Raw genomic sequence first — 17,293 nt, 5'->3', positions numbered from 1 at the left:
ATCTCAGCAGGAGATCGGATGAGTTTTCGTTCAAAACAAGCCCTATTGCGTAGTTTCCACAGCGCCCAATAGCTGCCATGCCTACAATTTGGAGATTCTTAGAAATGGGGATATGTTGTGTGATCCACCAGAAGTATTGTGAGAAGTTAGCAGGTCTAGTCTGAGCTCCAATAGTCATACTAACAATACCGAAAGTATATTTGGCCGCCCCACATCCAAAAATCAAGTGATGTATTGTTTCAGGGTCCGAGCAAAACCTACAAGTGGTATCCCCAACCCAGTTGCGCTTAGTCATATTATCTTTTGTTGCTATGGCATTGTGCCAAATCAGCCAAAGCCAGACTCTAATTTTAAGAGGAATATTGGCTTTCCATAGATGCCTAAAGGAACGATCTCTACCCCCCCCGCGTTCAGTTCCAGCTATAGTGCAGGGTCCAACCATCTCCTAAACGTGAGATGCCACCACTGCTCATACATTTCCTTCACAGTAAGCCCTATTTCCTGATTAATGGCCCTTAGGTTAGGGAACATCTGGCAAAAAGGGGTGTGACCACACCAAGTGTCCCCCCAAAAATCAGTAGTTCGCCCATTCCCAATCATCACACATCTGCGCTTCAAATAGACTTGCCTGAGGTGTAACAAATCCCCCCAACAAGCAGAGTCACCAGGCCTTCGTTTAGCATAAAAGATCCCTTGCCCCCTCAGATATTTGGCCTTAATAATATCATGCCACATGCCAGAATCATGCTCTAATTTCCACCACCATTTCCCCATGAGAGCAAAGTTAAATCTGAGTAAATCCTTGACCCCCAAGCCAGCTTTCTTTTTAGGGGAGTAGACCAAATTCCATTTAACCAAGTGATATTTCCTCTTCTGCTGACCCCCTGCCAAAGGAACCTCCTTCTAATTTTATCAAGTTTCTTAATAGTAGTTTTAGGTAGGATGTACATAGACATGTGATATGTAGGAGTGTTGGTAAGGCAAGCATTCAAAAGTGTAACTCTGCAAACCTTTCCTAGTTTGGAAGAAATGGCCAATGTTGTCATTAACCTTGACACCAACACTGCCACCCCTAACAAACCCATCAATCTACTTGCACCATAATTCAGCAAAGCCCTTCATCCGTAGGGTTTGTCGAAGAAAAGATCAATTAACTTTATCGTACGTTTTTTCAAAGTCAATTTTAAAAATTACCCCATCCATTTTCTTTGAGTGCAACTCATGAACTGTCTCATGTAAGATAACCACACCCTCCAGAATGTGGCGATCTGACATAAAAGCCGATTGAGTGGGTTTAACAATAGAGCTCATTACATACTTGTTGGAACCTTGGTTCTGGCACGGGCACACGAGCATACCTCTACATACTTTACAGTATTTTTTCTCCTTTTGTCTTTGAGTACGGAAAATTGATATGATGCTTCACCCAGTTTGCGGGGAGAGAAAGTTGAAAGAAAATGGTGACCGATTGAGGCTGCGTCTGGCATTGAGAGAAAACTAGGATAATCTAGTCTTTTCAACCGGCTTTTGGCTATTTTCGTGTTTGGCTAACCAACATTTTTTATTTTTTGTGTATTTTCTAAAAACAATTATAAAATAAGTTCAGTCATAGCACAGTCAAAACTAAACCTAACTCAAACTCAATGTAATTCCGGTTTTACATGCTTCACATCTTCACCTACACTGCCGCTAGAGCTTGGTCCTCACGTGCTCTGCCGTGGACACGATCGCCTCTTCCTGCTCGATGTGGCGTCGCTAGAATCCCTCAGCCACGCATCCCCCTCGTTTGCTTCCGGACGACAGTTTTAGGATGCGTTTGGTTCTGGGGTGAACTGGTTGGGTCCGCCGCGCATAATTTTTTTCATGTTTGGATGTGTGAGCACCTAGAGCGGAGCGGCTGCGGAGGAAATATCGCCTGAAAAAACGATCTGTGTCGCCCGCCGAATTCTGTGGAACCACACGGCCCGCGGTCGCCCCGCACTACCCCAGAACCAAACACATCGTAACTTCAATGCATTAGCCACAGTCGGATGCTCGGTGTGTTTCTCTCTTGCTTCAACTTCAATGCATTACCAGGTTCCATCGTTTTTGTAAAAGGGACCCTGCTCCATTGAAACAGTAGGACGAAAGTCCTGCAGAGTGTGAATACAATTCGAGTACAATCCAGGCTTAAAGATTAAAATTTACAAGAGGAAATTTGCCACACGACACAGTTTGCGGCCTTTGCCCAAACACACCGCCCGATTGTGAATTGCCCGGTACCATTACAATTCTCAAGCCATTTGTCAAAAGACACCCCTCTGTCCAAACAAGGAAAGTTGACTTTTCAATCACCTGTGAATTTACCATCTTACCCTTCTTATTTTTTTTGTGGACTGTTATGGTTCAAATTGAAGCCAACTTCTGACAAATTTTATAATCAAATAATGTCCAAAATTGGCACATACGTGCTGACTTTCGGGGCCAAAATTTTCATTAGAGAAAAAAAACTATTCAAAACAGCCATCCCAATAAAAAAGTCTTGAGCAACCGCCATTTCTGCGTGTTGAAGGCCTTGCCCCGGAGCCGCCACGCGGTCCTGCTAAAGGGGGGTTGAGAGGAGCAGCAACCACCAAGAAAACATAAGCAACAACCATAACTTGTTTTACTCCGATGCAAATAATAGCAGGGAAGCAAATCACCGGAGCAGCAGTAAGAAGGGGCCAAAAGATTCAAAGAGAAATCATGCCCCAACTCCAAACCAGCCCATAAGATCTTCAAGGTGGTCATAGATGAAAGAACGAAACAAGATCTCCGGGGAAAACGATTGATGGAGAGCAAATCCACAAGATCGCATGAGGAAGATAACATGGATTTATTTTGGATATATAGGAGATGGCTTTTTTGAGGAAACCAGATCATGAAAGAGGCTTTTACTGAAAGAGGAATCAGATAGGAATCAGATTAGAGGAACCGACGAGCCACCGACGTCTGTTTGCCAGTGCTGAAATCCCTCTAGAAAACGTCCCTAAGACAGCTAAAGCAATGAACCTCTGATCCATAATAAGTGCTATGGATCGGAGGGAGTACTACATATCACCAGAGAAGGCTGCCCCCCCCTCCCCCCCCCCCCCCCTACTTATTATGGATCTGGATCGGAGGGAGTACTACATATCACTAGAGAAGGCTGCCCCCCCTCAACCACTCTCCTTCCGCCGGAGAGAAGGGAGAGAGGAAGCGAAGGCGCGTCACAGAGGGTTCGGAGCTGTAGCACGGGCTTTGGGAGAAGAGGAATAGAAAAGGGGAAATGGTTCCATCGTTGGACATTGGCGTGGAAACATAGAATGGATCTCTAATGATTCTTTGATACAGGGTATATTTTCTGCGATGGCGAGATGACGTGGATGTATATTTTCTGCGATGGTGAGATGACATGGAGTATAAAACCAATTGTGCAATGTTTGAATCATTTCTATTCCTATACCTCTAGTTTAAACACGTGATACTTCTAACACTTCCATCCGACTGGATTTGAAGTCCTGTGATTTTTTCGTCTTTTCTGTCTCACCATCGTCAACTGCATTTCTAATGGCCTAGAACCTCGGGGCGGTGACTACGTCCATTTTTTGTGTTTTTCTTGTCTTGGACTTCACCCTGAATGGTCACAGAGAAGATGAAGACCACAATAATGGTCACAGAGAAGATGAAGACCACAATAAGACAACTCCAATTTTGACAACTAGCTTTGTGTCGTAGATGTGGAAGGTTTGTGCCGAGTATGACGGTTTGTGCCGAGTATGACCTTGAAGAAACCCTCAAACACGTGGTGTCGTTGCCAAACAAACCGCAGAATCAACCCGTTGCCACTATCATGGGTCCCTTTGGCCAACCGTAGCTCCAGAAAATGATGTCCCAAACGGAAGCGCGAATATTTCGATCCCAATATCTGAGGGCTCACCTGTGATGACACCATTAAGTAGTCATTTTTTTTCCATTTTCCTTTTAAGCATTATTACAGAGTTTGACGTTGACATTTTGCATGCCTCACATGTCAACACAGAACCCAGTTTTTTTGGAGTATTACAACTTCTGAAAAATGGGCATTTTCAGGAGTGTAAATTCAAGCAAACAAATGAGAGTTACAGGCTAGTAACTTTTAAGAAAATGATTTCGGTTCCCAGTTTGTGTGTGAAAAATATAGTTCAACAAGATAACTCAATTTTCTTTAGTCGCCTCTAGATCTTCAACTTAATTCCAAAACTTCCGATTCAGAATCCAAAATGCACATATATTCTCTGTCTGTCATACACAATCTGTTTTATCTACAAAGCTGTCAAATGGTCTCAACATATTTTTCATAACCAAGACATTCATCATAACAAAAACAAGCACAAGAAACTGTTCATCGAAACCAACAAACAAAACAAATGACATGAAACACACTAGAAACTGCCTTCGTCAGTTCTGATTGGTGTAGAAAGCTGATGTCGGATGCTGTGGAAATCCTTCAGTGCACAAACTTAAAATACAGGATGACTAGGATCGCCAAAACAAGGAGGGTCATGATAAAACCGATGATCCACTTGTTCCTATCCATCCTCCTTACCATGGCCCCCATGATCCTTCTGCTCTTGCTAATGTTGTCGTCCACACTGTGCAACTGTAGTGCCAAGACATAACTTTTAGTAATAGGTTAGAAACCAAAAACATGCACATAAAAAAGGCCATATATAAAGTAGAACATAATAACTCAGTTGTAATGGCGGCTATATTCGGTTAAAAAAAAATGGCGGCTATATTTAACTCCCTGGATATGGTTAATAGAATATGGGCTATGCCATCATCATATTGCTTTTACGCACTGCCTTTGTTTAGGCTGGAGCTGAAAACAAGCTAGATGGAGCTGAAATAAGCTATTTTTTTGCTGGAGCTGGAAGGAACCCTGACCCTGACTTGTTGTTCATTTAAGGTGGCAGTGAAACTAGGCTGTGGCTGGATGGGAGTGGAATGTCTGAAATGTCCCTGTTTGCCGCAAATTTTGATTAAATGCTGAGTTAGCGCAAACAACGAAGAGTTGTTTTTGGCGTAAAATGCATAATTCTGACGGGATTTGCAAGTGTGTATTTTGGCTACGTTCAGCATAAATTGTTAATTCATATGTTAGTCAACTTTGGCTGAGCCCATAATAGAAAATAGTCATATTCTAAAAGTTAACCATATAGTGTCATATCAGATAATAGTAATAAATGTGTCTAGTTGTTCAACCCAAATACAATTTAGATCAGATGACTAAAAATCAAACATACACATGATTTTTTTTCATTTTACAAGATTGAAGGAATCGAGTATGACTGTAGCATCCGTGAATTGTTTCAAAACACACAAAAATGATAACCACAGGCTACATTTAATACCCATCAACGATGTTGTGTATTTTATAAGCTTAAAAATTATACAGTACATACATACAAATGACTCAACGTAAAATGCATCAGAGCTTCTCCCAGCCTTCCGCTAGGTACTGTACAGATTCATAGGAGTAAATCAGAAATTGTAAATTCCAAAAAAGGAAAACTAAGTTCAGCTGGAGAAATTGCAGGGGAGGGTGTGGCGCTGGTTCAGAAGGACGAAATAGGGAGGCTGTTGCCGGCGGTCTGTGAGGACGAAATCGCCGCCGGGCCGGCGTCCGTGGAGGCTTCAGTCGTTGGTCGTCGTCTCGCCGTTGAGAAAGAAGAGCACCATCTCATCCATGCACGACCGCTGCTCCGCCACTGCGCCCCAGCACACCATCAGCCATCCATGCTGCTGCCCTCCTTCGCCAGACGCCGTCTGTGAAGAGGGAGACGCGAGCAGAGCACCAAGGGGCGGCGCGCTTCATGTGCGCGGCGGCCGCCATTGGTGATATCCTAGATGCGGTCCGGCCGCAGGCTGGTGGCGCAGCGCATATCTCAGGCGGCGTCCCGGTGGCGCCCGAACCATAGCGAGGCCGCCTCTCGTGAAAGGGGAAAGGGAGGGAATCGGGATCTGGGGGACGAGGAGAGTGTCGTTTGGGAAGAAAACGTTTCAGGCGTCGAGTGGCATTTCTAACGTAAATAGAGGATAAGTGAGAAGGGTATTGGGGCGTGGGAATTTGTAGCTTCTCCTCTCCAGCCAGCTGCAAGTGAGGTGTTCGTGTTAACTTGTTGGCTTGTAGTCCCTAGAAGCTAAATAAGCAGAAGCTCCAGCCTAAACAAAGGGACCCTTAAACTTACCTTCACAGTTGATATTGAAGAACAAGTTCTACCATGACCAACCTAAGTTTAAAAATTATATGATCTCCTAAATTTGCACACTGTACATTCTGGTTCATACTACAACATAAGTTAGGTCCGCTGAGGCACAAGGAAAACATTGTGCATTGAAAATAAAATGCAAAAACAACCTAGGTAAAGCATCAGGATGTTATCTATGTTTTTCGAGATTCAGTGACTAGCTAATTTTACCGCAAAGGATATCACTTTACATCTAGCATAAAAACATTTAAGGTAGAGTGACAACACATGATTAATGATTTCATCATGACTTCCTTCTAGCAAATTGCATACAATATGCATAGCATTGGAGCGTACAAATATTTTATGAAAGATAGTACCAAATTACAAACCAATAGGCCAAAACAGGGAGAATCAACTAAATAGTTACCGTATCATTAGCACGTAAGAGAGATTGGCGCTGCTGATGTAGGTCATGCAAGATGGAGACTCCAAGATCTTCAGTCTCCAGCATAGTTCTGTGGCTATCTCTGATCCGATCAGTTGTCTGGTTTTGCTTTTCTGTTGTCCTGAGCAATCTTGACCTCTGATCAGCAGATACCTGCAAGATTCAACATCCAAAGAAATCACTGGACTTTAATGGGATAGAAAATTAGTCATAGCTGTTGTAACTAAATGTAAGATTAAGAACTAAAGATGCACATGTGAGTACAGTAACCTCAGACTTGACCAAAATATAAATGTCGCAAGGTGATATTTACTTGATTGGATTCTATCTTCTCAGTCTTTTATAATAATATCGCAGAGAATCATATGGACAGCATATGCGATAGAATGAGCATAGAAAAAAAAAACATTCAGTAGAGATTCATCACAGATGGACTGGAAACAATGTTTTTTATTGTCTGCACGAAACAACATTTCTTTAACTTGCCAAAATATTGACATTTGCATCCTTCAACAGAGTGACAAATATAGATACATATTATGCTATTAATATCGATATCCGAGCATCATTGGACAATTTGTACCTCATTATTCAGACTCACCATTACACATCCTGAAAAAATGTATTAAGAATTCTAGCGACATGGGGAAAATTACAAATTAGAGACTACATCAGTGCATCCAAATTGTTGGATAAAAAAAGTGAAACATCCATGTTTGTTTCTTTTCCAGAAATCTGCTTTGTTCAGATGTAGATTGATTTACAGAATGGACAGGTATTCTGATTCTGGGGCTACTTTTAATTAAACAGGTAGTAATGTTTACCATTTCTGACATGCACAACCAGTAAAATGCGGGTTAAGAAAATAGATGCATGAATGCATCACATTGTTAACCAAAACATGATTCACCTCCAAATTAGAAACCATCCATGAATTCAGAATAAAGATCATACCACCAACGTATCTGCCATTCCTGACTCTAGCAACTCCTCTCTGGTCCCTTGTTGAGCATTGCCAGTAGTGATTCTCTTTAACGTTCCCTTCAGGTTGTTAAGATCTGACTTGTACTCTCTCAGTTTCGCCAGGAGCCCGGCCCTCACGCTCGGTTGGAGGTTTCTTGCTTCAAGGTCCATCTTCCTTATCTACAAAAGGAAAACCACGTTGAGGCATTCTAAACATAAAACTCTTATCGATTCATACAGTTAACTCATCCTAGATGAGAGCAATTTGTTTGCGCGATGTCCTAATTTAAAAACGATAAAGAACAGAGTGTTCCTTTGATTTACACTATAACCTAATCCTGCGAAATTTAATTATTTCCGTGATGGGTTAAATAATACAACCCCTTGGTATACCATAAATCAATCGAATTCCTTGGAAAATTTGTTTGGACTGATAACATATTATTTAATTGGTTATAAAGAAGAAGGGTTACCAGTGCCTCGGCGCCATCGATGCCGGATTTGATCTCCGACGCCTTCTGCTTCAGCTTCTCTGCGTACGATACAACCAAAAAGCAGAAGAAGATCGAACAATCCGAGGCGAGAAAGATCTAGGAAACAAAGATCGGGAGACGATTCATGGGACACAACATACCTCCTAAGAGGGAGGAGGCGGCGGTGCATTTGCGGGAGAGGGAGGCCGAGATCTCGCAGTACTGGCGCTCGTAGCCCTCGAATACCTCGCTCATGGCGATCCGAAGCCGGTCGCCGGCCGGCTTAAACCTCTCGAAATCTTCCACGTTCCGATTAGGCTAGAGCCTAGAGGGTGGCTCGGGACGAAGGAACGAGAAGGGGAAATGGGAAGGGAGACCGAGGAGGATAACCTGTTTACGCAAATCAGTTTCGAAAGCGTATTGTCCAGTGGCGTCGGCTATCGTCAGATCCAACTTCCAAGTAGCCATCCGAACAGAAATCACGAGGGCAAACGCCGGGGCGTAGAGCATCTCCACTCGTCTTCGTGTCCCTTGTACGTGTCCCTTGACCGAGGGGAAGTATAGACCCAGCCGTAATCCTCATACCCAAAAATAGTTTTGCCTGACATTTTGATAAACACCTTGTGGGCGTGGCCGCGCGAGCAGGGGAAGAAGCCGAGAGTGGCCATGGACGGGGGCGAGCCGCGCTCGGAGCTGCAGCCGCCGCTCCAACCCGGCCTCGCCGCTTGCCTCATTCTGCCGCCGCTCGCCCCGAGCTGCTCGCAGCGCCTGCCGCCCGCCACGCCAGCACGCCCAGCGCAGGGCACGCCCGCACGCCCCGCCGCAGCACGCCCGCAACGTGGGCCAGACGGCGAGGAAGCCCACGTCGAAAGCGACAGAGGAGGCGCGCGACGGCGGCGGGGCTCAATGCGGGGGCAGTCCAGGGCACGGGGGAGGAGTCCGAGGGGACCAACGGGCTCAGGGAGGCGGGGCGGAGCTCTAGGGCTCGTCGGATTGGCGCGGGAGGCACTGGAGCGGCGGCGCTCGCCTTAGACGAAGGAGAAAACGGGGGATCTTCGGGTGGAGAAGAAGAAGTGAGGGAGCACCGGCACGTCGAGCTGTGCCAGGGCGAGCACGAAGGCCACGTCGCCACGACTCGTACAGGAGAAATACACCGTCCTGGAACGCACCGGGAATCGTCGGCAGCTCGATCTCGGGAAGAAGAGGCGGTCGGGGGTGGGCAGGAGAAAGATTCCGCGTGTGGTCCTCGTACAGGACACGCGTCGTCGTTTTGTTGGTGCACGCTGTTAACCGGCGCCCCCGCTTGCCCTCCTTTGGCTATGGGCTGGCCGGGGTGCCCGATGTTTTGTTAGGCTTCGCCGTCTCAAAAAATAAATTGAGGGATGCAGCAAGGTAGGTTTTTTTACGCCGGCTCCCCCATTTGACCTTTCGAGGGTCTTTAGGGAGGATGGGTGGAGTTGCTCTCAGAGCATCTCCAGCCATCCCCCACATATGGCGTCCGGCCTGCCATATTTTTAGGCCATATGGGGGCGTCGGCGCAAAGGGAATTTGGGGGCCCGCCGCGTCCTAGCCGGCCCCACGATACTAAAATCTAAATTTGCGAAATTTCATCAAATTAGGCAAAAATTAATCAAATTAGGCGACATTTTATAAAGTTCGGCGACATTTCATTAAACTTGCAATAATTTACATAATTGAAAAAAAAAACCTAGTCGTCTAGGTGGTCCATCCACAAGTCGCCGTCGCTGGTGTCAAAATTGAAGCCGGAGTCATCGTCGGAGTCGATGGCGATGACTGATGACTCCCGCTTCACCGGCACGAGTGCCGGCGCCGCCTTCTTCGCCTCCTCCTTGGCCGCCTCAGCCGCCAGTCAGGCCTGGACCTCGGCCTCGGACGCGTTAGTCGAGGAGCCGGCATGCCGCTCCTCTGCCTGCCGCTCCGCCTCGTCCCTACTGGCGTGCTCGGCGGCGCGCGGACCCGGGTACTCCTCCGGGTCGGAGTCTCCGCGGTGGTCGATGGCTGCGCTCTCGTAATTCGGAGGAGGCGCCCACTCCTCCAGCTCCGGCGTCGGCACCCGTGCTCCGGCCGAGGATGAACTCGGCTCATCAAAGATGAGCCGGCGGGGCGTGCGCGAGGACGAGCCGGAGCCACCGCCCAGGTAGCTGTGGCGTCCGGCCGGTGGAGGAGGGAGAGGGAGGGCCGGTGGAGGAGGGAGGGGCGCGCCTCCATCGAGCCGCGGCTGATTGCCGGCGACGATGTGGGCGAGGATGCCGTCGATTGTGCGGCACATTACGGACCACGCGCCGGTGCTCGATGGCGAAGAAACCGTCCTAGGTGGTGCCGGTCTCCCGAGCCCCCTCCGCCGACGATTGCTGCTCCGGCGTCAGGGCGACCTAGCGCTCCCAGATGCGCTCCCGCAGTCATGCACCCGGCGGCACCGGCGGGACGGCCCTGCCGCCCCAGCTGAGCTGCCAGCCGTGTGGGAGGCGGTAGTCCAGCGGCGACCGGTAGCCAGCCGTCCGAATCGCAACGGCCTCGTCGATGCGGAGCCAGCGGCGCTCGTCTCCATGGGCCATGGCGATGTCGAGGGTGAGGGAGAGGAGAGAAGGTGAGGAAGGAGATGGCCGAGGTGGATGAATGGCGAGGTTGACGGTGCTGCCTTTTATAGGCGTCGCCGGGGGGGGTGAACGCAGGGGCGCGCCGTGTGGAAGCTGACAAGATTGGGCGGCGGTTTGACCCGGCGACCGCCACAACTCGCCTGCGAAGCCGAGGCGAAGCCGGTGAGGGCAGTAAATGGCGCTGACAAGGTAGGCCCACGCCAAACATTTTGGGCCGCGCCGGCTAAAAAAACAATTTAGGGAGGCCAGTGGGTGGGTTTTTGGGCGCCGGCTCCCCCAAACCCATTGTCGGAGCACGGGTCTCCGGCACCGGGGATGTCGAGCACCCCCTTTCTGGTTAGGTGGAGGGCGAGGCGATCGCTGAGCCGACGTGACGATAGACACGAAGTGTGGACACGTGAATTTACCCAGGTTCGGGCCACCCGGAGGTGTAACACCCTTCGTCCTGCTTTTTGTTGTATTCAAAATTGCAAATGTCGCTTACAAGGTGTCCCGGGAGTTCCCGGGAAGCTACTTGGCGATGGCTCTAACTAGGGCTCAAACTAAGACTCCTTGGAACCTCTTGACGGGTGGCATTGGTCCTCCGTTTATAGACAAGGGGATACCACAGGTGCCAATGCATGCAGCAGGACACGTCTCCCAGACGCGTGTCACAGCCATATGAAAAATACTCCCGCTGATCCACGCTGGACGCCATGCAGCGCCCGGTCCACTGTACACGGTAGAAAAAATGCTTCGCGGAGTAGTTGCCCTAGCCTTGATAAGACAGACTAGGCCTGCTAATAAGACTCCTGTCGGTGCATTAAATGCACTGCGCCCGCCGTCTTGTCCTTTCTTCACTGTTCTGCGGGTCCCGCTTGCATGCCCGAGCGTGGGTTGCTAGGGTGCCCCTTCCCAGCTAGCGCACCTGGCTAGTTGCCGGGAGGCTTTTCTTCAGCTTCCCGGGACCGGGGTTCTCGGGGGCTTCTCATATTTGGGCCCTTAGCTTCATCTTCACCAAGGGCCGTCTCCTTGAGTCAGGCTTCCCGAACTCATCGCTTCCCGGGAGGCCTTCCTGACGAGGCTTCGTCACTGGCGACCCACACGTCCCGTATCAGTGGGTCCCCGTGGGCCACTGGTACGACACCCGTTTAGGGGGCCTTTACGGGGGGCGGCTGTAGTTGCTCTTAGCCTCATTTGGTAGGCTGGGATTTTAGATGAAACCCGCGTAGTAGTTTATCGGGCCACGTCAATCCACTTGTCGGTCCGTTTGGCACCCTGGTTTTGAGAAGTGTTAGTCCGAATAAAACCCTAAATACACCTCGCTCGGGATGGTTTTGAGACACGAGTAGGGGGTTGGGGGTCGCGTTTTTTCCACTTGAGCCGACGACACAGCGAGCTCTCACGCGAGGGGAGGATACCAAGCATGACCCGTGCGCCCCACTGTCCAGGCGTCGAACCCGCGCCTGCGATGACTCCGCGGCGGCCGATGAATCCTCAGGCGACGCCGATGAGTCTGCAACAAGTTGTGGCGACTCCGATGAGACCAACTGCCACCGCCGGTCATGCCACCGTCTCTCCTGACCTTGCTGGTCCTCGTCAAGTAGTGAGGCAGGAATTTTCGCAAGAGGTTTTTCCCCGTTGTCTCCTTTCTCACATATAATTTCTAGGGTTCTTACTCTTCTTCCTAACTTGATTTTCTCCCAATTCCTACAGAAGCAGCTCGTGCTGGATGAAGCTGTCGATCTTCTCTACGGCATCATGGTCGGGGAGGGTGGGCAGTAGTGAGACGAGGGTCTTCTTCTTCTTCCCCTCTTTGTCTAGTTCGGTAACCGTCAGGCTCCTGACTCCCCGTACGGATAACGAGGGGAATGCCCAGTCTTATTCCGTTTAGGCGTATTTTTTAGTCACTAGCGCATTGGTATTTGAGGTGGTTGAGTGTTCAGCCAATACTCTAAAAAAAATCCCTTTTTACCTCCAAAATACTAGTGTTCTCAAGACCAATATGGGTAAGCATCTATTCTTTAACAAATCTGTGACGTGGCATGTGGAGATATCAATGAGGAGCAAAGACAATAAGAAGGGAACGAGAAGCCAGAATGCCCATAGCATTGAACGGTCTTACCACCTTAATGAGTGGACCATTGATGATATATGGTAACCGATTCTGACAGGAGGAGCTTGGCTATTCACGGGCGACTTGCCTACTGAACGTCCAATATAAGGCAAAAAGGCACATTCACTTATTAGCATGACCAGAACCTCTCTGTCCGAACTTCTTTCTTACAAGAAATACCGTTTAAGTCCCCGGTTTACTTTATGTTTGCTAATCTCTGTTTTACTTTAAGTTCTAGCAATTTTAATCCCCAATTGCATATGCCACAATAGTCAATTCACTGGATACAATTGACACCTATGTGCAACCAAAACACTCACAATGGAACTCGCCTCTGCTCGTAATTAGGACAATATAAAAACAAGTATAATTAGTTTAGTGAAAATGTGCTTCAACAAGCCTTGTGCACATGCAGGAAATAAAAAAACACACTGTCGGAGGAGGGTATGCAAAATTTCTAGCTCCAATCTCAAGGCGGTGAAGGGAAATGAAGGGTATAGATAATATAGGGACACCATACTATGCTGGGCAATAGCTTTTTGTTCATAGAGCGGTTTAAAAGAAATCCATAGAAATATAAGAGCTTGCCAACATTTATGCCAAACAATGGTAATATTGGATTTTCCAAGGCCATATCATGCAAGATTACATTATTTATTAGACAAATTGATGACTCATTTATTAATATTTTATATGAATGTAGTGAATAAATGTCAAATCTTCTAGATTTGTCGTAATTAATGATTGCATGAGGCCAAGAACGTTCATAATTTCATATCCCTATAAATAGTGTTGCTATTCTTTCAGAAAAATAGATCTAGTACCAAGGAAAATCCAACCATCGATAGTAGTTTCCATCATCCGAGCAAATGATTCATCTGTTTTGGGTAGCTTTCCATTAGGAATCCCCGATCTAGGAGCCATGGATCCAAACGGTTCCTACCACAATTATGCCATATTTAGTGAAAGTGGGTCCGATATTTCCCCCTTGCATGAAGCTCTGAGTGGCACAACGGCCATGCCAATGTTGGATGAGTTTGTATCCCCTACGTTCCAGCCGCCACCGCATTCTAATTCGATGAGAAACACTGCACCTACCGCCAATGCATTAGAAGTACCTATGCCACCCAAAAATCAGTCCAACCTACAAGACCAAACAAATGTTCCATCAGCACAACCTCCAGTGTTACCCCATACAAATACTTATCATGTATCTCTTGGCAGAACCTCTACATCAGAACCTACTATCATGGAAAGCTCTCAAAGGAATCAAGAAATATTCTCACAGCAAGAATTTCTTACAACCCCAATCCAGAACTACATCAACCCATCTCAGCAAATGCAGATTTTTTTCCATGGAGTCTCCATCAATCACATCCCTACTCCAAGGAGATCCCATTGCTAGTGTCCATGCCCACCTTAATACAATTGGAGGGTTGGATGATGGACCGATATTTGAGAACCCAACAATGCTATTCACCGGGGTACCATTGGGCTATGCTTCTTCTCCTCCAAATCTTCATCCCTTCAGTTCAAATACTATATACACACAACAGATACAACACGGGGCGCTTTACAATGAAGATATTTATGGTGTTCGTACCCCTTCTGGTCCATCCGCAATATTCCCAAGTACCCCAAGAGAAGATACGACCCTAATAGATGGCCAAACTATAAGTTTTGCCAGTGATGTCATGCAAGATTCCATGAGGTCAGGCCACATATGCAGGTTTTGTAATGCCACATTCAACTTGCGTCAGGCGTATGGTGGTCATATGAGTCACCATAGCAAACAAAATAAGAAAAACCTTCAGGGTTGATCTTCCCACGTAGCTAGTCATCTCATGGCAACTAGTTACGTTGTGCGAAAACAAATTATATTAGTCCTACAATGGAGGAGGGATGGAGTTTGTAGTGTAAGGGCAAAAGTTTCTAGTATCCTTTCTGTTTTTGAAACAAAACTGAATGTATCCAATAACATATGAGTGGACAATTAATCTATTCTATATATTGTTTCTTTATTGTTTTCTCATGTTGTTATTTCCTTCTGTTCGTGGCAAAGTTATAATAATCGGTATAGCAGCGTAGTCAATTACTCTCTGGTTTAATGTTGAAGGAACTATCCTTTTCCTTGGGCATACTTACTGTTCCAAGTTTATACTTTTTTTTTGTGAAAGGAGAATTCCATTAATCATCAGGACAGTCAAACATTACACTTTCCGAAATCACATCTGGACCATGCTGGATCCAGCTATCCGTACAATTATTAACTCTAGCATAGTTTGCAAGCAAATGACTAACACAATTTTGGGATCGACCCGCTTTACGCACAGCAGTAGGCTGTTCATCGAGCAAGCAACGGATCTCCCTGACACACATGGTATAGGGTGATCTATCGGCGTTCTTGGCGCAGATCAGCGACAGAGCTTCAGCGCAATCTGATTCCAGAACGACGAACTTGTCAGTCCAGCCCGCTGCCGCCCGCAAGCCTTCCTCACACACCGCCAGTTCAGCTTCAAGGACACCCGTGCAATGCGTGAGACTCTGGTAGGCTGAGAAGATAACCTCACCTTTATCATTGCGAAGCACTAGGCCAACTCCCGCGGAACCATCAGCCGAAGAGAAGGATCCGTCAACATTTAACTTGACAGAATCGGGGTCCGGCGGCTTCCATCCTGAATCACTGGAACAGAGTTGCCCCATTCGCCGTTGGCCTGCCTTCGCTCTAGCAGAGTAGGAGCCAACTTGTTTTCCCTTCTCGACATCAACCACCGGGTTCTGCTTGACTAGAAGGAGTGAGTCCATATAGCTGCAAAGGAAACGCCTAGAAGCCACAACAGGAGCAGGTGTTTTGTCGTGCGTGATATCGTTGTGCACATGCCAGATCCGCCAAAGCATCATGAGCAACATCGCAGCCTTCGTCTTGTCCAAGGGGGACAGAACATGCAACAGCCAGCCCGGCCCCGTGTTCTGCATGAGTCCAGGATCCGGGATGTCCCAATAAGAGCTCATAGCATGCCAAATGGCCCGGGCATTAGGGCATCGGACCAGGGCATGGAATAAATCTTCATCCTCGACACCGCAGATTGGGCAAGTTCTCACCTTTTTCATCCTCTGATTATGGAGATTAACCTGCGTGGCCAAAGCATCCCTGCTAGCTTTCCCCGCAAAGATGTTGACTTTCCTTGGCACAATGTCATTCCAAACAGTTTTCCACTTAGCATTGTCTCCGTCTGGTCTGCTACTCGTTGCCCCCAAATCCTAGGCATTGGGCGAGAGGCAGCGCTGAAGGTGATACGCCGACCTCACAGAGAATTGGCCTCTCTTGTTAGGGTGCCACGCCAGAAAGTCTTTCTCGTTCCTGTGTGACGGCTTGATTGTTACAATGTAGTCAATATCGACCGGGAGAAAAAAAATTCCTTAGCAGCTCCATGTTCCAATTGCCGTCGGGGGTTAGGAGTTCAGAAACCCACTTTAGACGGCAATTTCTCCTTTGCGATATCGGTCTTCGACTATAGTTCCTTGGAATCCAAGGGTCCCCCAGATACGGACCTCCTATCCATTCCCAATTCTCCAGATGATACCATTCTTGAGCAGCTCAAGCCCGAACTCAATTGCTTGCCACGAGGAAGAGGCATTCCCCGTAAAGACAGTATCAACCAGCATACCATTGGGGTAGTATTTTGCTTTTAGCACTCGCGCGCACAGGGAGTTTGGTTTGTCAAGCAGACGCCATGCTTGTCGGGCGAGGAGAGCTTGATTGAAAGTTTGCATATCCCTAAAGCCCAATCCACCCATGTTCTTCGCTGGAGCATGGCGTCCCACGCAACCCAATGGGTTTTCCTCTTCCCCTGCTCCGCTCCCCACCAAAAGTCCCTGATGATCTTTGTGATGGGTTCATTGCATGGAAAATAAAAAAATTCCTACAAGAAGTGCGGAAGAAACTCAAGATCATATCTACTAGATGTAAGTAACGAGAGGAATTATGAGCATCATACCCTCGTAGACCACAAAGCGTTACGATCACGGGATCGTTGTTGGCGTAGTGGAACTTTTGATGAGATCAATCTCAATGCCGAACCGACGACACCTCCTTGGTATCCACACGTTTAGCTTTACGTCGTCTCCTCCTTCTTGATCCAGCAAGCGAGGGGAAGAGGTCGATGAGATTCCAGCAGCACAACGGCGTGGTGGTGGCTATGGTGGAGAGCTCCGCGGGCAGGGCTTTGCTGCGCGCGAGAGAGGAGGAGGAGAGGGGCTCGGGGAGAGTGATCCAGCTGAGGGCTTGGTGTGTTTTCTCCCCCTGCCCCTCACCTCTATTTATATAGGGGTGGTGGCCAGGGTTTGTCCCTCCTCCAACAAGGGGCTAGGGCCGGCCAAGGAAGTCCCGGAAGGATTTCTGCTTCTGCCCGGCCTCCCCACATACGTGGAGTTCCACCACATGGTGGAGAGCTCCACCGAAGGCT

The 17,293-nt window shown here is 47.8% G+C and overlaps 1 protein-coding gene across 2 annotated transcripts; it reads right to left on the bottom strand.

The window, feature by feature from the left end:
* Positions 1-4,240: 4,240 nt before the first annotated feature.
* LOC100837077 (vesicle transport v-SNARE 13) lies at positions 4,241-8,924 on the bottom strand. Of its 2 annotated transcripts, none has more exons than XM_003569174.4 (5): positions 8,276-8,924; positions 8,115-8,173; positions 7,633-7,821; positions 6,661-6,831; positions 4,241-4,639 (listed from the first exon to the last, which is right to left on the bottom strand). In XM_003569174.4, the coding sequence occupies exons 1-5, from the start codon at positions 8,367-8,369 to the stop codon at positions 4,487-4,489; spliced, it is 666 nt and encodes a 221-aa protein (XP_003569222.1). In that variant the 5' UTR covers positions 8,370-8,924; the 3' UTR covers positions 4,241-4,486. The 2 variants fall into 2 exon arrangements, with proteins under 2 accessions (XP_003569222.1, XP_024315524.1); XM_024459756.1 differs by lacking the exon at positions 4,241-4,639 and adding an exon at positions 5,278-6,133.
* Between the last annotated feature and the right edge of the window lie 8,369 nt (positions 8,925-17,293).

The sequence above is a fragment of the Brachypodium distachyon genome, chromosome 2 (assembly GCF_000005505.3).
Source record: "Brachypodium distachyon strain Bd21 chromosome 2, Brachypodium_distachyon_v3.0, whole genome shotgun sequence".
NCBI lineage: Eukaryota > Viridiplantae > Streptophyta > Magnoliopsida > Poales > Poaceae > Brachypodium > Brachypodium distachyon.
Note: the sequence above shows the minus strand (reverse complement) of the source record. Positions and strands in the feature narration are given on the sequence as shown.